Consider the following 21,400-nt stretch of genomic DNA (forward strand, 5'->3'; position numbering starts at 1 on the left):
GGTGGGAGGGGGGCGGGTATGACATTCCGATGACATGTGAAAGTTTCAGTTCCGGATCATCACATGATTAGAACGCTTGAAAGAACATCATTTATACCACTGGTACGGGTTGAGAGAAGCTGTTGTCAGACCGCAATTTTCACCTTCTTCGACACAAATTTCTCCAAGAAACCAACGTCTTAAACATCTAAGACGTAAGCTTTCGTAGGACAACAAAAGCTTAAGTCAAATGAGATGTCTCCAGCGAAGTTTGTGGCGTTTCTTCCCATGTTCTGGCTGTGTCTGGGCGTTGCCGATGGTCTGGCCACTGGCCTGTCCTGTCTCAATGAACAGGGAAAGGCCGTGAACTGGTGAGTCTTGTATATAGAATTTAGGCTTTATAGTAAATAAAGTAATACCATTCCGGTTGAATTTTTTTATTGAAGATCTTTAAAAAGATCTTGAATCGGGCATTTAAAAGTATCAACTGACATGTACAGTTGAACCTGATTTGTGATTCCAAACTATATGGTAGCAAACGTAAGTGGTCTTGTTATACACATGTTGTAGTTAGTCAAACCTGTCCGGGCAACCACCTGTCCTCAGCAATCATTTTTCCTCAGTCCCTTGGATGCTCGCCTAATCCAGATTTGACTCTATGTAGTCAAACCTGGATTCAGCCACCATTCAAGGAACTTACTAGTAGGAAAAATGCAGCTAAGGACAGGTGGTTTGCTCGGGACAGGGTGGGGTTAACTCAAAATGGACAGGACAGTTTCAATGTGGCTTGTGACTGGAGTTGGTTGCCTGTGCCAGGCTTGACTGTATTTAAAAAATGATATACCTTCACATTTCCAGGTTTATTGCGTACAAGATCCCGAAGATTGCAGAGAGTCCGCACAAGTTGGTGCAGGAAGGCCTGGGACATGTGTACATGGATGTTAACACACAGGTGGGGTTACTGTGATTATTCCCGTTCTTCTTTCAAGTTTCATAATCTGTTGTAACATTCACACTGCTAGTTCCTTTATCTACTTGTGATGGGTTGGTCTCTTCAGCCAAAATAACATAACAGTACAAATATGTAGCCTTTTTCCTGCATGTAGGTTGCTTGCTAAAAGTTTCACACTCTTTTCTCTAAACGGGGACGGGTTAACATTATATTTCTTCTTTCTTATAAAATATAATTGATTCTTGAGCATAGCTGAGGTCAGCTCCCATTCTGAAAGATTTGATATCCTAACAAAGGTTGATATGAGTGTTCCCTTTTTGAATTTTTTCACTTTTTTTGTTATTGTGTGTTTTGTTTCACTTCCCATTGCAACTGGACCTTTAATTTCGTATTCACTTCACATTTGCAGAAGTAAGTAGTGTGCATGACTTTTTCAATATTTTTCACAATCACTATTTTGCAACTGTTGCATTAATTCTCTAGCCCAATAAATCATCATGATGCATACAATTTTAGAATAATGAATCTTTGCTGGACCTGATTTTTTGTTCCCTTTGCAGAAGTGGAGTGATGTCTCCCCAGAATCCCTGAACAACACCGACAACGCTATCGGCCGTACCTTACAGCAGATGTACAGCAGAGGAAGCAGACAGGTGTGTTATGATGTTTCAGACAAATGGTCTGTGTGTTAGTACAATGTACATGTAGTCCCATAGTTGAAATTCCTCAGAGACCATAGTATAAGTGACACATTCCATACTTTTGCCAATGTTTTTGCATAGCCAACCATAATATATAACCATAATATATTATGTACCTCTTGCCCCTTTTTAGTGACCATCAAAATTCAAATCTGAAGCCATATGATTAGCCCAAAGAGTACAGCCATAGTACTGTACATGGTGTGGAGGGGTATGTTATGTGGCTGTTACTGTAACGGTGTTAGTGTTACATCTCTGTTCTGTCCATTACCCAATCCAGGATATTGCCTATGTTCTATATGATGATGAGTTGCCAGACAGTATGTTAGCCGCCACCTCTACCACCAGGGGCCACACTAAAGGTTTGTGTTACTATTCACCCATTCCATTTTGTTCTGATCACAATGTAACCTTTGAAAATAAGAACAAGTAAAGATTATGTCTAAAAAAAAGAAAAACTTTGAAAATAAAGGACATCTCTACTGATTTCTAGATCTGGCACTTATCTGGTTGCCAAAGAGTGAATTTGATTTTTGGGCATACTTTTTCCTAATTTTTGATAGCTTATATAAAACAATTGTGACCATGTGCACCCTGCAACATAATACAAATTACAATATGGCATACATCTATCGGTACACTGTCTTCTGTGTTTGCAGGTGTGTTAGTGTTTGATAAGAGTGGCGGGTACTGGCTGGTCCACAGCACACCAAAGTTCCCCAACCCTGCTAAGGACTGCTACTCCTGGCCTGAAAACGCCGTCATCTATGGACAGAGCTTCCTCTGTATCAGCTTTCAGTACAAGGAATTTGAAAAGATTGGTATGTTTCTCTAATCTTCTTTTTTATTGTTTTTTGGTTGAGTTTGCAAGATCATCACTTCTGCCTCTAACTTTTTTTACTGGTTCATTTACTTTAAAAAATGTCAATAATATTTGTTTGTACTTGATGAGTAAATCTCGCAACTGTTACAAATGTTAACCACCTTGGAATAATCAATATTGCTAATTTCAGCTTTTTTTAAATTTTAGCAATGGCTTGTCTGTCTTCTTCTTGCTTAGTGCTGTGCAGTGTACAAAGTGGCGAATTTGTAGTGGCCTTAAAAGCAGTCAAATGCATGTACTATGTTTCTCTGCTTAGTCATTCACTATACTGTAGCATTTGTAACCCATTTATAGCCAAAGGAATGACATTTAATTTAATATCTAATGATAATTAATGTTAATAAGACCACTGTAATTCCAGGACAACAGCTCCTGTACACCTGGCCCAGGGTGTACGACAGCCAGCTCCCAGCATCCTTTGCTCCTGACTTCCCCTCCCTGTCCAAGGTGCTGAAAGGTCAGCACGTGGGGTCGTCGCCATGGAACCACACCCAGGTGCTCACCTCAAGGGGCAAACAGCAGTTCCACAGCTTTGTCAAGTTTGGGACCTTCAATGCAGGTGTGCAGTTTTACCCTAAAGCCATGTTAACCTCATTTTATTAACGGAATCTTTTGGACACCCCAAATCTGATGAGAGAGTGCAAATACAAGAAATTATTGACATACATTGATGTCATTTTGATATCATTTTGTAGTAGTAGCTTTACAAAGCTGTAAAGTATTATTCATGACAAGTTAGAATATCAGCTACACGTACTGGAGGGTATGACATACAAGTAGGTAGATATCTATGAAAGCTATTACAAAATGTATCGTACATGTTTAAAAAGCAACTCAGTCTCAAAAGTGTGCCTGCGAGGTGAATGTAAATGATAAGTATAACGAGATCTGATGATTTATCCCACCCCTCTGCAGACATCTATGCCGCCTGGCTGGCTCCGTACTTCCAGACCGGACTGTTGACAGAGACATGGCAGAATGGGGCGGGCAAAATGGACTCCTTCTGTGGGAAGTACAAGGTAGATATCCGCTCCTCATGGCACTCAGAAATGAAGGGATACATGTTCAAGATTTTCTGAAAACAGAATTTTCTGGACTCAATATGAGTGAAACAAATATCTAGAGCTTTACTTTGTATAAGGAAATTGATATATGTTGTTTACCATAACAGATGAACCTCCATACAAAGATCTAGAGGTTTTTACCTTTCAGATATACAATATACAGTAAAGAAGTACAGCCAAAGCTGTACTAGTGACCACCTAGTCACCTACATATCAAATACTATGCATATAAGTATCACCTTGCCATTGTGACCACTTTTTTTGCCCAAACACCCAGGCATCAACAATCCAGCCTATTGTAGCCTTCTGTCTACTTTGACAATTCATATATACGTCTTGCACGTTAACCATGGTGCATACATCATTAAAGTCAAAACTGTACCATGTATGTTCAGACTTCTTTGTTGCATCCTTGCAGGTGTTGAACATCAAAGAAGTAAAACTTCCGAACAACATCAGTTTCACCTCCACCAAGGACCACTCCAAGTGGGCTATCACTCTGAACACTGGCAAACCATGGACATGTATAGGGGGGCTCAACAGACAGGTCAGAGTTTAACCTTGTCTATAGAGAATGGGGTGCCAAACTTCAGTGTGCTAAATGTTAAGACTGCTATCTACCTAGACTTCTTGTACAGATATTTACATAATAATTATAAATTTATCTTTGCCCACACCCATGAATTTTTTGTTGTTCTCAGATCTTAAACATATAGGTTGATCATAGTCAATTCAGCTCCATAGATTGTAATTACCTGTATTAGGAAATAGGGATGTAATGAAAGAAGGATGTACATCGATGAAGGTTAGACATTCAGGTATCACTGACAAAAAGTAGTGGATGCTCCTTGAAGCGTCTGACCGTTTCCAACATATCCTGTTGCTTGTAATGAGTAACCGCTGTTTGGCATAAAGAATCATGTACATGTATGTCCTCAATGTGATGTCCATATGCATGAGGTCAGGTGATGGACTCTTGCTCCCCACAGAAAGATTCTTATATATGAGATGTCTTATGTGAAATTTTATGTGTTTTCCCCTGTAGCTGAGTCAGGAGGACCGACCTGGGGGTACTGTGTGTGTCAATCACCTCCAAATATGGCAGGCTTTCATTTCCATTGTCAAGGACATGGAGAAATGTACCAAGACTGGTGAATAGAGAACACTACCTACATACATCACATCATCAAGGACATGGAGAAATGTACCAAGACAGTTGACTAGATAGTAAAACCCACATACATGTCCAACATAAAGGATCTGTATACATGTACCAAGACTGTTGACAAGACAACAACTAAAGTTAGAATTACAAATCACTAGATAACAACTCTTACAGACTGAGATATAAACCACTTAGTCCAGGTAAACTTCCTGTTGCAAAAGAAAGGGACATAATATTATTATTTAATACTAACTTATATTTAGCTTGCAAAGGATACTGCACTGGTAGTGAAATACATGAATAAAGCTGGGTTTTGTGAAGTAGTCAATATGCAGAAATATATACTTTGTGTGTCTTGGATAAAAGTGAAAAACTGGCTGGACCAGTGTTTTTATGTGAGCATCTTCTGAGTTAGAGTTTTATACTGCTATAAATGCATTTGTATTTTGCTGTATTATGTTGTATGTATTGAGACCAGTGCTAGTGCTGTAGACCCTCTACCAGAGGACACAAACAGCCAAAGATACTGTACTGTATTGTGTTGCATTCAAGCAACTTTGGTTACATGTTAGATAAAAGTATATAACCCTCCAACTTACAATTTGTGTATTGTTAGATATTCTTCCTGCTTATTGGAATATACTAATTGCCAAGTGATTCTTGACATAAACAGCTCTTGTGTATATCTGCCCTGGTAAAGCAAGTACTTAACTTCATGTAACTCAAATGACAGCATCCACAATGTATCAAGACCACTGAATAAATTTCAGTCTCTAGAGGTTGGAAAGACTTTAAATTGCATTATATCTAGTGAATAAAATGTTGCTAGCATGACCAAAGATATTTCCTCCTTGGGTAAATTTATTGCTAAAATTGTCAAGGACGTTGCCAGACTAAGTATGTTTGAACCGTGGTTAATAATTGTTAGATATACATGCTAATGGTATTTAGAATTATCGTTTTGAACTGTGTCTTCCCCTCTAAAGCTAACAGTGGTAGAAGTTTTAGCTGATTTGACATATCAATCAGTGAATATTGAATTTCCTTAGTTTTACCGACATTAGTTTTGGTATAGAATTTTCCAATGAAGACCGGACTTCAATGACCCGGACTACATGTACATTTACTTGTCAAACAACATGCAGACTTTAGACTTTTCTCTGTCGTTCTAGAGTCTGAAAGGTTACCAATGGTGTAACTAAGGTTTGCTGTACTCTGTGTTAGTGGAGATATATCATAACGTGTTAAGTTGAAAGGCACGGGGCGAGTAGTACATGTACGGTTTCCTGGCTCCCGGGAATCGAACCCTGGGTCGCCAGCAGATAAACCCAACGCACTTATATATAGGTTACTACGCCTAAGGGTCCGGACCAGTTAGAGTGGTTAGTAAGTGGCGCCTGAACCACGTTCACTAGTACTGTTACATAGTATTAGGAATTTGGTGAATGTACAGTTAGTGGTGTCTCAGATGGCGGAGCCGGGCGCAGTTTGGGACTGTATTGTTGTTGGAGGCGGGGTGATCGGATCTGCCACCGCACTACAGCTAGCGGGGAGAGGCGTCAGGACTCTGATGTTAGAACAGGTAAGGATGGTCTGGCTGTCAAGTGTTTGTCCTATCCTGGGTACGGTCTGGTTGAGAAGTGTGAGTAGGTACGCAGTAACATGCACGTAGCGCCCCGGGTTGTGTATCAACCTAAATCTGATAATGTCACCGCCGCGCTATAACAACAGTTAACGTAAATAGGCGTCGGGAATCTGCTGTTAGAACAGGTAACGTTAAGTGTGGTCTGGTTGGGAAGTGTTTTTCCTATCCAATTGTTGACGGTTGGTATAGGTACGCAGCATCCTGCACGTAGCACCTCGGGTTGTTTATCAGCCTAAATCAGATAATACCACCTCCTCCACCGCGCTACAACAACAGCTAGCGGTGAGAGGCGTCAGGCTGAGCTTATTATAAACAGGTACAGTCTGTTTGAGAAGTGTCTGTCCTCTCTTCTTGGGTAATGGTTTACTGTAGGTACGCAACATCCTGCACGTACGCAACACCCTGCACGTAGCATCTCAGGTTATTTATCAACCTAAACCAGATAATGTCTGTCGGAGGGAGGCGTCGGGACTGCCCTGATTGAACTGGTTATTATGGTCTGGTTAAGAAGTGTTTGTCTCATGCTGGACAATGATTAACTGTAGATACGCTACAACCTGCACGTAGCACCTCGAGTTATTCATCAACTTAAATCAGATAATGTCACCCAACCGCCAAGGAGGTTGAATCGATCGTATCTTAAGTGTTGTTTGATCGGCCGTTTTGTTTGTTTTTACAATAAACCAGTCGTTTGGTCGGCCATTAGTTTACGTGTTTGTTGCGAACGTGTCCAAAATTGTGAGAAAGCGTGTTTTCAGTCACGTGATGAATATGACAAAAAGTATCGTCCTACATTTTGAAAGTCATGACAGATACTCTGGAGGGCAATAAGAAATGCTAACATCGTCCGTGCCCTTTGTCTGACTGCATGTAGTTTTTTCATCTTTGCTTAATATATTTACAAATATATATATACATAGAGAGAGAGAGATAGAGAGAGAGGGAGGGAGAGAGAGACTCGGAGGATAGATATAGATATAAATGTGTAGATATAGATATAGATATTGATAGATCTTTTTTTTGTCCGTCAATGGTTTCATTAGGTTGCTATCGGCATACAATTGAGTATCACAGTTTTCTTGTAAACAACTATGTTCCTCTTTCTACTTACTAACACTTCGGCAGCCTATGTATATGCTGCCTCCTTTTTCTTAATTTCTTCTTGTTTTGCTATTAAGCTCCTCTTTTAAGAATCATAAGCATGTTTCAATCAGGTGCAAAGCTATCTATTAGACTCATACATTGAAGGGAACACCTTTTATTTGTGTTCCAGTTCGCCCTCCCCCACGCCAGAGGCAGCTCGGTGGGCGGTACCCGGGTGATCCGCCGTGCGTACCCGCAGCAGCTCGCCTACATGGCCGACATCGTCACGCAGTCCCTCAACATGTGGGAACGCCTGGAGGAGATCACCGGCGTCAAGCTGCTGGTGTGAGTCTATGAACAATGTTTCAAATTCATAATCTTCACGTTCTGAAACGGTTTCCAATCAAAGGTAGAATTGTTACTTTCCAAGCAGAGGTTCGTCGTGTTTTAGGCGTTTTTGTCGGGCTTTCTGTTTTTGTCCTAGGCCTGTTTGCCAAAGAAAAGGCTGGACAAGATAGAGATCCCGACAAAGTCGCCTAAAAACGCCCAAAAAGCCGAACCTCTGTTTAATGGAGAGTATAAATGTGTGTCATCAAACAACGTAGGTTTCCTAAAACGTCACGATCTATATTACACTAATACTGAAGGACTAACCTTTGCACTAAACTAAAAGCTATCTGTAACTTTAAAAGGTCACATTTCTTATAAACCATTACGTTCCTTACTACATACTAAATACTTGATATGTGTATGTTGGAGTCCGAAGCCGTTTGTGGTAGTGGCCGATAAGACCGTGGAAGGTCTCCGCTCCAAAGCCCGTACCCTGCAGACCGTGGGCCTGCCGCACAGACTGGCGGGCGGACCTGCTCTCCGGACCGACTACCCCGCGCTACGGTACCCGGCCGAGTTCACCGGGCTCGTGGACGAGCAGGAGGCACAGATTAGAGCAGATAAAGCAATCAGGTGTTTTCTGGTAGAAAAGTTACTTCTTATTTCACATAATCATTCATTTTGCAGGTTTTATTAGAAAAAAATAGAGAGGAATCAACGATGACTTCACGTACATGTTCATCACATGCTACCATCGCTCCCTTCCCTCCCCAGAAAGTGTTCTTACAGAAGGGCGGTGTCCTCCGGGATGGGGAGAAAGTGGAGGCCATCACACATGGTGACGTCATCACGCTGCACACGTCACGTGGTACATATCGCACCCGCCGATTGGTTCTCACCTGCGGCCCCTGGGCTGGTGACGTTCTATCCGGGATAGGGTTACATCCTCCACTGCAGGCAAATCGCACATTCCTTTTTTTATCAAATGGTCTGAAAAACAAAAGAAGTAAGATAGCTTAAACATATTATATATGCTTGATTACAGTTTCAAAGATTGGCTTGTCATCCAACACAGGAAAATTGAAATTGATGCTTGGCCAACTTTTTCGTCCACATGTGTTCAGCCTAGACTTCATAATGACGCCGAAAATAGTTACTCCAGCAACTGGATAGAATTTTGAGACAGCCAGACGTTCTTCATAATGACTTTCATATGTAATTGTTAGGCCGTTCATACTTCCTTCATCTACCCATGAACTGACGGGAAAACTATGTGGTGTACTTGGGAGGCATTCCTCTATGTAGGTGAACTATTTCTGATGGACCTTTTGGATCAGGCTTTGGAGGTTCTTAATTCATTTCAGTTTGATGTTTCTCTCTTACATTGTGCTCCCAAAATCAAGGTGATGCCCATAAACCTGCTGTACATGCGAAAGTCGCAAGGGGCGCTTATCTGCCTGCTAGATGACTTCCCGTGCCTGTTTGATGATGACAACGAGGTTGGAGCGTTTCCGTCCCTGGAACATCCCGACACCATCAAGGTGCTTGTAAATTTGTTTGCCCGATTCCCTGTTTTATGACATAGATTTGCTACTACACATATAGGAAAAGTAATAAGACAGTGTTTCTGTCCGACATGAATCTTCTGACCACTATACGCGTCTTGAAACTTTGAAGACAGCTTGTTTTGGAGGCCACGCCTGCGCTCGTTGAGCAAAAAGCCAATCAAGAACCGTAAAGTTATTGACTCCGTAAATTATAGAATTGTACTCTCTCTCTTTCTCCATGATTCTTTCTCCCTCTCTCCCTCTCTGAGTCTCTCTCCCTCTCTAAGTCTCTCTCCCTCTCTGAGTCTCTCTCCCTCTCTCTGAGTCTTTTTCCATCTCTGAGTCTCTCTCCCTCTCTCTTAGTCTCCCTCTCTAAGTCTCTCACATTCTCTGAGTCTCTCTGATACGTTAATCTATAGTATAAACGTTATATCTTTGAAACAATCTCCCATGCTTTCCCATCAGATCAGTTTCAGTCAGCAGGGCGGGACTGACCGGGGCCACACCGCCCACCCGGACCGGCGGGACGCTGACATGGCCGCGCAGCTAGCGGCGGACCAGGCCTTCCTCAGGGACTACGTCACCAAACACTTCCCGCACTTCGAGAGCCAACCGTGCCTGGTGGAGAGGTGCATGTATACGGTCAGTTCAATGACCTAAATTGCTAGCCTCCGATGCAGACTCCTCCCGGCTGTTTTCTTTTTCAAGTTATAGTTTTTATACCATTACATTTTTTTCTAATTCCTTCCCGGCCAACAACAAGAAAAAATGTAATAGTAAAACTGGAACTTAGAAAATGAAAACAGCCGGAAGGAGTCTGCAATGGAGGCTACTAAATTGCCCGGTGTCAAGCCAAATGTTTTCCCCTACCAAATAGTTGCGATCGCCCCTACACTTTTTGGGGTTTATAGTGACAATTAATCTATATCTTCAATATTCAGGGCTTGCTTTAACCTTAAGCTTTGTTCCTTCATGAGAAGGTCAAATCGGCCTGCAGGCCACTTTTCGTTGAGGTCTAGTGAGCCATTGGCAATGACTCTGGCTAGCCTTGGAAACTTGTAAACATAACCCCAATCCGTCCGACGATCGGGGATCGTAAACTGAGAATGTTCTTTGGGAAAAGTGCATACGTCGCATGAAATTCAGTTACGGGAAAAGCTGTCTTAGATTCTTGTCGGCGATTGGTTCTGTCACAGCCGGCTTGGTAATTCTACATCAAGATTGAACGACATCCTAGGACAAATGTGACCACGCCGTTGACTTGACATCAAATCAGTCTAGACTTCGTAGCTTGAGACTGTCGCTCCTTTAGTCGAGTGGAAAATGATACAATTGATGATAGAATCCATTTACTTACAGAACACGCCAGATGGCAATTTCATCCTGGACAGACACCCTGCCCATCACAACATCGTTTTCGGTACCGGGTTTTCAGGTAAAGCTTTTTTATTTCTTTATAAAAGGATCATGTCTTAAATCTGTTAGAGGTACCTTGTGTCACTGTACAAAAACGATCGACTTGCTACTTAGACACGGATCTTGGCAACATTGATAAATGAATAGAATGATTATATAGACTAACCTAATTCCACCAGGGTACATATTTCCGCCACCCTAAAAAGATAGACCAAACAGATTTCCAACGCAACATCCCCCAGTATAATGCACCCTTTTAAGTGCTAACTGTGCATACCGGGGGTGCTGCACTAGAGATCTCTCAGACCCACTGTTTTTCAAAGTGGCGGATTAATGTTAATGAACGTTATATTAAATTTTTGCTTTATAACATCACCGTTCCACCAGGGTATGTGTATTTATTTGTAGATGGTAAGGTTTCATGGTACCCCTTCCTCGATGACCAAGGTTTTTTTTTAAAATCAAAGTTCATATAACTCATTGGTATAAAGTGCAATTGCATTTCACTAGCGCCACAGTTTCAAGGCAACCCACGCGGTAAAGTCTTCGTGTATGTTTCCTCAGGGCACGGTTTCATGGCGGCCCCCGTGGTGGGAGAGCTCCTGTGTCAGATGGTCCTGGACCTGCCCACCAGTTATGACGTCACACCCTTCAGTCTCTCCCGTTTCCCGCGCAAAAAGTCACCTCTGTGACAGACAACCCAATGGGTATCAGGACATTTCTTCGGCAAGATTTTTCACCATTACCTGTACAATGTATTGTTAGGGTTAGGGATGAAATTTGGGTTTCGGTTAACGTTGGAGTTAGGCGCCACCTTGATGGCTTAACATCTTGACGGCGAAACGTCTAGAAACAACAAAGACAAAAGTAAGGGTAAAATGGCCACCTTGGTCCTCTGTCCCTAAATTCATCATATTTGGCCAATTCCTACTACTGAGCAACTAAAAGAATGGCCAAAAACGCGAGCCGTGGCGAAGCCGCATTGCACTACCACTGGCTACTTAAACAAGAGCTTTTAAAAAAAGCTGGCGTTTCGGCTACGTTTATAAGTGTGAATTGTCTTTTCCCTTTACTTGAAGTAAAATCTGCCAGAGGAAGTCACTCAAGGGCTGTTCAGTCTATAAGAAAAATTGTCATTTTGGGAAATGAGTACTGTTTTAATAGAGAAAGGCAGATTGGGGAAAGCAATTTTGAAGTTACGTCACTTAACTTAAGTGCTTTTGAAAAAGCTGGTCTTGGCCTACAACTTGTGCTTATTTGTAAAATGTATAATAGGCTCATTATAAAAGCTATCAATGTAATTATGTACATGGCACGCAATAAAACATAAAATTTGAAAAAGCACCATTGAATCATCAGCACTATGGTAATTAAGTGAAATAGAAGTTCATAACAGCTAAGGTTCTATCTAAAATGACTACCAAATGTCAAACAAATCAACAGCTACCGTATTTCTTCTAATAAAGGACGCACCCCAAATAAAGTGCGCACCCCCGATTTGGGCTTCACCGCAACCCCAATCACGCCAGCTGAGATACTTCACAGAAAAACCTTAATAAAGTGCGCACCCCCCATCTGCCGCTGTCGCTCGGCGCGTCTCCAAGATGTGACCACGCCCCGGTATTCGGCACGCTATGAAGTCCTGGTGTCTTTCTTAATCGTTCCATTTTCAAGGAATTTTCGGGAAAACATTACCATTATTTGGGGTCAACACTTAACCCTCTACTCCGCTCAAATTTTGAGTAAAACGTTTTGAAGTTTAAACGTCACGCTGCTGAGAACCTCGCGCCAGGATATCTGACAAACTCCCTTGATATTGAAGGACCAGACGACGATCCGCTTGATTTCTACCGGGCTAGTCAAAGACAAACGTGTAAAACGCATTTTGAGATAAAAATAAAAGTTCGTCTCTCGGCATTTATGCCGCAAAATACAGCGTTGCATTGACGAAATCATTTCATTTTCGATCACCCGTCGCCATATTGTTCAAATCCTGCTGCCCCAAGATGCATTTCGCGTGTTACGTAATCATCATCACATGATCGCATTACGCGTCTCTGATTGGTTATTGCTGGAGCTGAAGGCGGGAATATTGCAGACGAAGTGCATCATGGGGCAGCAGAATCGCGGTCTAAGTTTTTTCTTTGTCTGAAATGTTACACATGAAAACGCAATAAAAACGCGGTTTTATCGACTACATAGCAACATTATGGTGAAGAAAATGTAAAACCAAAAGATGTTTTCGGGAAAGCATACATTTATTTGCCGATTGATGGTGGCTTTTGCGTAATTTTAGCGATCAATGAACCCGGAAGTGTGCCGAAAGCGGCGTGGGTTTTCGCGTTTTATCCGTCAAAACAAAAACAAAACTCCCGCTGAAGCGAACTCCCATATGAAAATTCCCATAGTTTTGTGCCGAGGGGCGCCACTTTCCACGTCCGTGTTGTCTGAATGAAGTCGATACTGAACAATGGAGCATTTGCTACTGTAACAAAGAATCGCTGTTTTGCAAACAACATCAAGAGCCTCTGTTTACATCGGGGATAGAAGTTTAGTGGCGAGTGTTTTGCAAGAATCATCTTACCGCGCATAGGAGCCGCTGCACGGTATTTTCCATTACAATGAACAGAAAAATTCGAATGCCGGGTTTGGAATCTATGAAGTCCTGTTCATAAGACAAAGGCCTTGTATATATTAAATGAATATTTAAAAATAACAAATATAAAATATTTCTTTATTTATTAATGAAAAAAATGATATTCATAAATATGATATTGATAGATTAATATAATATCAATATATATTTTTGATATTCAATATCTAAAAAGAAAAAAAAAAATCCATGCACGGAGACGAACCCGGATCTTCTGGGTCCGAAGTGCTTGGCGTTGCCAGATCGGCCAAGCTGCGGTACGTAACTATTTACTCTGGACGTAATGCTATAACCTCACTACATGGTATCATTTATGCCGATTTTTGCTCGTTTTCTTGACGAAATCATTTTTTTTCTTCTGCAATCTTGTGGAATAGATGTAATATGGTCATTTTTCAGGATATCAAAGTCCGAAACCACAATGCAATGATATTTCCGAACAGTTGTAGCATTTACATGCGGTCGCCGTCCTGTGTCACATGCAAATCTGGCGTGCGTGCCTTTTCCTGCTCTCTTGCCATATAAGGCAACGGCTATACAAGGATTTGAGAACGTATTGCCATATAAGGTCTTATTGTGTGCGACACAGTGTTGAACCAAGCATGCATGCTTGAAGGTAAAAGCCAGGACATTGCGTTTCGGTGCGAAAGCACCGAAACGCAAAAATCATAATGCTTCACCTCAAATGAGGATGCCTGCTTTACCTTTACTTTAAAAGAATCCAGCAAGGACTAATGGAACCTTTGCCATTTGGCACCAAACCTGTATTGGTTACAGGGTTAGGCAGCAGGGAGAAGGTTAAGAAACTTGGAGTTTGTCGTCAATCAAAAAGCCACACAACATAATTACCACCATCATCAGTGTCTTTAATTCTCCTCAATTGCACAACAGCATCAAAATGTTTATGGCATAAGCCATGCAACATTGGCAACAAAAGTAGCAAGTTTCCCTTACAAATTTCAAGCTCCATTTAGATATTTGTTTAAAGTAAACTATACATTCTTGCACCAAGCAACAATATGAAATATATCTTCACACTACATGTACATGCATAGATATGTATGTGATATAAAAATAACTTTTCATCAAGTATGACAAAGATATGGCTTAGTATGGCATGTAAGGTAACAAAACTAAACCTAAATGCTCACATACACACTCTTGGCAAGCTCACAAATTAACTAACTTAAAGCAACTGTTACAGTTGTAGTATTCTTCCATAAAGCTATACAACTTAGAGATAATATTAGTTGTTCAAGATTTTGCTCCATGGCATTATTCATTTTTCAAGGACTCTCAAAAGAGGTAACTTTTAACTGGAACAATTTTGGCCTGCAAATGTTCCATACTTCAAGTCTCTAAGTGTGCTGGTAGGTATTCAGATTTCTTATTGTTCTATAGCTGCCACTATTAAGCCAAGATAGCTACCATTTTCCAATTAAGCAATAATTGTACACCCTTTTGATTTTTGCATTGATTTAGCTAGGCACAACTTGAAAAGCAACAAATAAAGTACAACAAAAGTACCCCCTTTTCTAAAGCTAGCAAAACATGCATTATGCAACTTCAACTCTTCCCTGGTTGGTTGGCAGTCAAGTAACAGAACGTTCATTCAAATATACAGTGCAACAACTAGAAAAAAAAACAATAATAGCTGACCATGCACCAGCTCTTCTCTTATTGGATGATAAATGTAACTTCCTTCTGATTGGTTGATAGTAAAACTACAGAACATCTATTCTAAATATCCATAGCAACCACTGGAAGAACCCAACCACAGCTGACCACCAGCCCTGCCGTGATTGGATGATTTTCTGAATGTCCTTCTCTGATTGGATGAAGTGGTCGATGATGCTGGCCTTCAGCTCTGGGTGCCAGTATTTGGGCTGGCCCTGGTTCAACTGCAGCAGACAAACCTGCCGAATCTGCAAGCAAATAAGCAAGGAAATCTTCTTATAAAAAGTTTCTTGAAATAAATCTCAAAACACAAGGGGTACTGCTGTTTGTCGTACAATTCCATGGATCTGTGGACTGGGGTTTGATCCCCAGCTCGGACATGTTATAAGGATTACATTTGTCATTTTCGATGGTGAGAGAGCTTAAGGCATAGCCTCAAGTGTCAAACCTCTGCACATAAAAGAACCCAACACACTTATTGAGAGGAGTAGTGGTGACCCGGTTTGCCAATGTATATAATGGCAAACCTTAGAGAAGCTATACTACTATCTACTTGAAAAAGCCAAGGAAAAAGCATAATGCTTCACCTTGGCTGAGGATAACTGCTTTACATGTACCTTTGTGGTTAAGATACACTGGTTACAAATAGTATGACAGGGATGCAATACTCACATACTGAGTCACACTGAAGACTGTGTCGTATTTGTCTGCCGAGAGTTTTATGATGTCGCGAGCTGTCTTCAGAGGAACGTCCACCTGGGTTTGTAACAAGAGTTTTGATTAACCTTTGTCCTGCTGAGACACTCTGCATTTCATTAGGGAAGTATTAATTGTATGTGTAAAAATTGCATGTCTAAAAAGTAAGAATATGCTGGGCTTTTCCTAGTCTGAGGTCAGCCGAAAAAATAGAGGTCAGTTGTCCGTTTTTTTCTCCCACTTTTAATTTGTTTTCTAAGATTTAGTAAATACAAATCAGATTTAGTTTCTCCTTTCAAATGCAATTCAAACAATGATTATTATAGCTTATGATGTATTTACAACATGATTGTAACTCATTTATGATGCCAGCAAAATATTTCACTTACTTCCCTTGCAAATGCCTCCACATTTTCTTGCCTCCTCTGTTTGCACACCTCCTCTACTCTTTCCTGGAAAGAAACAAATCAATGCCATGTCTTACAGCCTAACTTTACCTTGTTGTGGAAAGGAAAATTATGTATTTGTTAGCCAATTGAGAGGACTTTAATTTGTTATTCTATCTATTTTAAAACTACTAGGTATACTACATTGTATGTATACTACCGTACATAGTTAAACTGTCTCCTACCTGCAAAGTTTTCATGCCGTCATCGTAGGCTGAAAATAGTGAGTAGTCATCCTGAGGCGTAAAAATAGTCATTGGATTATCAAGAGAGAAGAAAAAAAACATTAAATGAGAACAGTTGCAAGATCTGGTCATTGTCTGTATCTATATTGTCTGACTCTAGCTGAGTTATGAGCTAACTTTACATTTGATTGAATAATTCAGTAAACTATGGATTAATATCACAGTGACTATAATATCATTACTACCAGAAGGAGTGTTATCACACTGAAGGAAGGTATAAACAGTGTCAACTTGCCTCAGCGTCCCTGTACTGAGACTCCACCCTGAGCCAGCTCTGTTTCAATCTGGGAAAATAAACAAAATTCACTGAATACGTTGATTCAGGTTACTAAAATACTGATTAAGGCACTTGATGAAATCAATAAAAATAAACTTTAAGCTTTATTCATAATTATATATAAATAAATGTACCTCATTTCCAACTCAGTGTTGTTGATGGGCAAAATAATCTCAGTGCTCCCAGTACTGCTCTTAAACTCATCTACAAGATCACGGACCTGGAGAATGCAAGGAAAAACAACAAATGTGTATACATTAGTGCTGCGTACCTTAACGTAACATCAGGTACAGGTACGGGTACCAGTACAGAGGTCCGGACCTGCACCTGTACCTGAACAATTTACAAATTAAAATGCATTGTGTTCTTCTGAAATTCTTCAATAATGACAGAGACATTAATAAGCTGTTTCCAACTTGTCAGTATCTTTATTCAAAGAACATAACTAGGTTTCCAACTCCCCGCCCTCCTGAATGATCTGTTTCATATTAGTTAGTAGTTACACTGTCCCAAGGTGTCACCTTGGTCATGTTTGGTGTCGCATGAGGCCATGCGGTTGGGAGATCAGTCCCAAAAATAAGCATAGGCTTGATGTAAATTTATATCGGTACAGTACCGGTACTTCATGATCCGGTATTTTGGACCTGTACCTTATCGATTTTCACAGTACAGTACCGGTACACAGTACAGTACCGGTACGCAGCACTAGTATGTATGTAGTAATGACCACAAAACTTGCGGCACAGAATGTTTGTAAATTTATGAGGAGGCTCTAGTAATAAGTACAGTACCTTAGAGAGACAGAAGAGCCTGACCAGCTCACTGTTGGCCTCTTCAAACCTCTCCTGCTCTTCAGACATTCGGGTCTGGAACAGTCGGAAGGAACATTCTGTGTATTACTTCATGTAAGCTCTCAGTACAAAAACAAAAATATCATGGAAGAAGATTTTCACAATACCGCCCCTGCAGTTCCAGGGCAAGCTGCTAGGGGGCCCAACCCCACATCACTTCTTCATTACATCACAAGCTATCTGTCACCCAAAACTCAAGACCATAGCACGTCCAGGTCAAAAGATACAAAAACGGAATTTCTGCTGCAGTACCAAGGTCACATACCAGGGGGCTGAAAATCGACCTTGAATTTCGGCTTCACAACACCTGCCCACATACCAAATATCATCGCAATCCATCAAGAGGTTCTTGAGTTATGCTGACTACAGTAGTCCGGAAACACAGACAGACAGACAGACAAACAAACAGACAAACAGACACACCCAAAACTATATCTCCATTTTTCATGGAGATAACAACAACATAACTACACAACAAACTGACTTTTGTTGCCAGTCAGGTACTTCAAGTGTGCAAAGTAGTGATCTCTGTGATGGAACTGTCTAGAGACTGTTGGGGATATTCTCACCTGGAGTACTGCCTGGTACGGTTCATACATTTTCTCTCCTTCAGCTGCCTTCGCTTCAGCTGAAAATATCTGGGAATGACAGAAAGCGGTGACTGTTATGTTTTACTTCAAACAATAGTTCATGTGCACATTCTTCAGATGAGAGAGGATTAGGAATTGATACAACCATGCATGTATGAAAATCAAGACTGACAACTTCAAATTTCAAAAGGCAATGGGGGTTTGTAAAACCTGATTAATTTTAGGCCTTACAATTACAACATGTTGATGAGTGTATAGATTTCCTTGCGTGGGAGACAACAAGCAGAGCAGTCAGTAATCACCTGTGGAGAAGTTAAATAATGAAATAAGGGAATCTTAATTGCCCAGTGTTTAGTCTATACGTGTACACACATACACACACCTTAGTGGCTGTGAGCGTTGCCTCTGCTACCTGCCTGACCACAGCTCCGGGGGACAGGGGAACCTTGTCAGGGATCACTGCCTTCTCACGGAAACCATCTGAGGAAAGGGCAGAAACCATCCACACAGGCAATTAAGCCGACAGTTATATGCAAAAAAACAAAATTTCATTCCATGTCCATTCAGAATTTTTCTCGGGACCAAAATGTATGTGGTACATGTATGTAATGTGGATGGGTAAGTGGGCACACTTTTTGATGTTTAAATTTGAGACTTAAAATTCAAGTACATAAACATCAAAAATCAATGTGGATGAGAGTCACAGCTGATTTTCAAGCCATCCCTTCATTTTTCTAGATGATTTTCCTAATACACGGTTATCAGTCCTTACCTATGGCGTTTTGCACAGCTTGGTCCAACAGCTCTTCTAACATCCTGGTGTTCCTCAGAGCAAACTTGTCGTGGACATTCTGTAGTGAGCTCTGTGCAAACAAACATTACACTGTAAGTGTAAGAAGACAATCCATGAATTTCCTAACTGTATAGTTACCAGCAACGTTGCTATACAAACTTAGCCTTTATACGGTTCCGCATATCGCTGGAAAAATAGTAGAAATTGGCCAAATAGGGTGGATACTAATTGCTAGGTGAGTAGGCCGGTTTGCCAGTATTGGGCCCCTATTGGCTAACTGACTTCCAGCATGCTATCCACTATTCGGTCGATTTCTACTATTTTCCCAGTGATCCGAGGAGCCTGATAGAGGCTAATACAAACTGTGGTTTTCTGTGCTGTGTGTGTAAAACTTCCTTAGTCGTAAGTCCGTACAACCTAGGCAGCCTAGCCCATTTTCACAGGCCAGCTTCTGGGCTAGGCTCTAATGCGAGCGCTGGCCCAACCAGGTCCCATCCCAACATGTGCACCTGGCGGGGAGCCCCCCCTGGAGAGGGGCTCGGCCATCAGCCTAGGCTGTCTTCAAGGAGGTACAAATTAATGTACCCCCTCGGATTATGATGGAGGGTGACAAAGTCAAGCAAAATCAGTGTAGGTTCATGTAGTGGCAACTGTCATGTTCACTTCTGGCTATTTCTATGTAACAAATGAAGCTTAAATAAGTCTGAAGTCTCTAATTTGATTTAAGGCATATTAGAATGATGTTAAGCAAAACTTTCTCCTTTTTTTGCCTTAAACATTAATCTGCAATGACACCATTTGGCCACATTGTTCACAAATGTTGTGTACAACAAAGCAAATTGTTACCTGCTGCAAGGCCCTGCTTCACATAATATATCCGAAACTTGATCACGTGTTAAACATTATACACAATAGGCTATTCCATGTGCAAACTGTTAAAATTCATATGGGGGCCATTATTAGGTTGCTCTTTTTCACCAACAATAAAATTTGTGTTAAAACATAATACAAAATACACACATTTCCTAATTCTTATTCTTCAGAACTTCATTTTACTTTTCTCTTTGCATTCTGTCGCTTCCTACAAATGGAATAGTCCTATGCAAATGTATCTGTTTACGTTACCGCAGGCTACATTGTAAGGGCACTGCACACAAACAATGACATTGGCTGGACGGTAGTATTTTGTTCATGTATCTGTTTCAACAGGCCCGCTTGAAAACTATTATGTCTAACGTAGTTAGGAGAGAATTGTTGATCAAATATAGTTTATATTGAGGAATAGGTGATGTTTGCATCAAACAATCAATTATCAACAGGACCTGGTATTTTGTGACAGGACTCTTACGCAACCAGGGAGTAAAAGGATCAGGTATTGTGGAGCCAGGTGTGCACATACTAGCAGTACTACATTGTACATTGTATAATGTTAATTAAACCCACATGTACATTGGGTGTGACGGTCACTCTCTCTTTGCAGCCATGCAGGGGCTGAATTGCAAGGAGCTTAGAATTAGTACTAGTGGGGCTGCATCACAAGGGTCTGGAGTGGCTTTTTGGCGCTAACTCAGGTGACTTCAATACTAGTATGACAATAAATAATTGCCCCAAGTGCCAAGACTATGTTAGATCTCAAGGGAAGGACCTGAATTCAGAAGTGGTACTACCCATCAGAGCAGCTTTTATTTTGTAGTTTTGTAGCACCTATCTCATATAGACCTGCCTTATTTCACCTGTCCAGTATACTTCTGCTACTTTCAGGCTTGCTCCTTAACTTGGCGCATTGAGCTTACCAGGGACTGGAATGTGCCCTGTACATTGAATCTGCATAATAGTCATATTGCAGAGTGGGTCTCGTTTTCATCTCACAATGAGCATGATCTAGCTATAGATTGTATGCTTGCAGATAAGAAGAAGCTCAACCTTGAATTGCTCCATGTGTTCTGGTTCAACAGTTTCCCAAATGTCTGTTGGCATACACACACCCAATAAAAGACATGAGTATAACATTCACAGACACATCCCTACCTTGAGTTGCTCCATGTACTTCCTGTAAGCCTTCTTGTTCAGTAATTTCCCCACCGCCTGCTGGAAGCTGCTGACACAGCTGGTTTCCACGGTGACAAACTCCTCCTCCAGAACGCTGGACCGGGTCGGCAGCTGCACACTCTCCAGTCTCTCCTCCGCCTCAAGCTGGGGATGGCAGGAGCTGAATATTTTTAGCCATTTTTCATTTCAGGTATCATCAATCTCTAATAGTTGCCGATTGTCTCTCATCCTCTGCGCAAAAAGGTCTGGCCCTGACAGACAGGCGATCGTTCAAAACTTGAATAGTCCAAATTGGCTGCTCTATTAGGGATTGATACTGTGCTAATATCTTTAGCATCCTTACATGCTTCAATGTACT

The 21,400-nt window shown here is 41.1% G+C and overlaps 5 protein-coding genes across 6 annotated transcripts; 3 read left to right on the forward strand and 2 right to left on the reverse strand.

Annotated features, from left to right (window-relative positions):
- The first annotated feature begins 6 nt into the window (after positions 1-6).
- Positions 7-5,040, forward strand: LOC136442166 (plancitoxin-1-like). The gene is made up of 9 exons (XM_066438850.1): positions 7-350; positions 838-931; positions 1,492-1,584; positions 1,913-1,994; positions 2,292-2,453; positions 2,877-3,074; positions 3,431-3,534; positions 3,998-4,126; positions 4,625-5,040. Exons 1-9 carry the CDS (start codon positions 235-237, stop codon positions 4,736-4,738), a joined length of 1,092 nt encoding a protein of 363 aa, XP_066294947.1. The 5' UTR covers positions 7-234; the 3' UTR covers positions 4,739-5,040.
- Positions 5,041-5,892: 852 nt separating this feature from the next.
- Positions 5,893-8,931, forward strand: LOC136442657 (peroxisomal sarcosine oxidase-like). Its single transcript, XM_066439602.1, has 5 exons — positions 5,893-6,326; positions 7,663-7,817; positions 8,232-8,445; positions 8,577-8,670; positions 8,927-8,931. The coding sequence occupies exons 1-5, from the start codon at positions 6,213-6,215 to the stop codon at positions 8,929-8,931; spliced, it is 582 nt and encodes a 193-aa protein (XP_066295699.1). The 5' UTR covers positions 5,893-6,212.
- Positions 8,932-9,209: 278 nt separating this feature from the next.
- Positions 9,210-11,514, forward strand: LOC136441660 (peroxisomal sarcosine oxidase-like). Its single transcript, XM_066438090.1, has 4 exons — positions 9,210-9,343; positions 9,815-9,991; positions 10,709-10,784; positions 11,330-11,514. Exons 1-4 carry the CDS (start codon positions 9,230-9,232, stop codon positions 11,455-11,457), a joined length of 495 nt encoding a protein of 164 aa, XP_066294187.1. The 5' UTR covers positions 9,210-9,229; the 3' UTR covers positions 11,458-11,514.
- A 2,921-nt stretch (positions 11,515-14,435) lies between these two features.
- On the reverse strand, positions 14,436-17,673 carry LOC136441659 (uncharacterized). Of its 2 annotated transcripts, none has more exons than XM_066438088.1 (7): positions 17,551-17,670; positions 16,894-16,979; positions 16,718-16,766; positions 16,423-16,473; positions 16,181-16,243; positions 15,768-15,851; positions 14,436-15,343 (listed from the first exon to the last, which is right to left on the reverse strand). In XM_066438088.1, the coding sequence occupies exons 1-7, from the start codon at positions 17,617-17,619 to the stop codon at positions 15,143-15,145; spliced, it is 603 nt and encodes a 200-aa protein (XP_066294185.1). In that variant the 5' UTR covers positions 17,620-17,670; the 3' UTR covers positions 14,436-15,142. The 2 variants fall into 2 exon arrangements, with proteins under 2 accessions (XP_066294185.1, XP_066294186.1); XM_066438089.1 differs by lacking the exon at positions 14,436-15,343 and adding an exon at positions 15,663-15,682 and having other exon boundaries at positions 15,713-15,851; positions 17,551-17,673.
- A 389-nt stretch (positions 17,674-18,062) lies between these two features.
- LOC136441661 (uncharacterized) lies at positions 18,063-21,217 on the reverse strand. Its single transcript, XM_066438091.1, has 4 exons — positions 21,022-21,217; positions 18,973-19,063; positions 18,583-18,680; positions 18,063-18,248 (listed from the first exon to the last, which is right to left on the reverse strand). Exons 1-4 carry the CDS (start codon positions 21,034-21,036, stop codon positions 18,078-18,080), a joined length of 375 nt encoding a protein of 124 aa, XP_066294188.1. The 5' UTR covers positions 21,037-21,217; the 3' UTR covers positions 18,063-18,077.
- Positions 21,218-21,400: the final 183 nt, after the last annotated feature.

Source organism: Branchiostoma lanceolatum, chromosome 9, assembly GCF_035083965.1.
Source record: "Branchiostoma lanceolatum isolate klBraLanc5 chromosome 9, klBraLanc5.hap2, whole genome shotgun sequence".
NCBI lineage: Eukaryota > Metazoa > Chordata > Leptocardii > Amphioxiformes > Branchiostomatidae > Branchiostoma > Branchiostoma lanceolatum.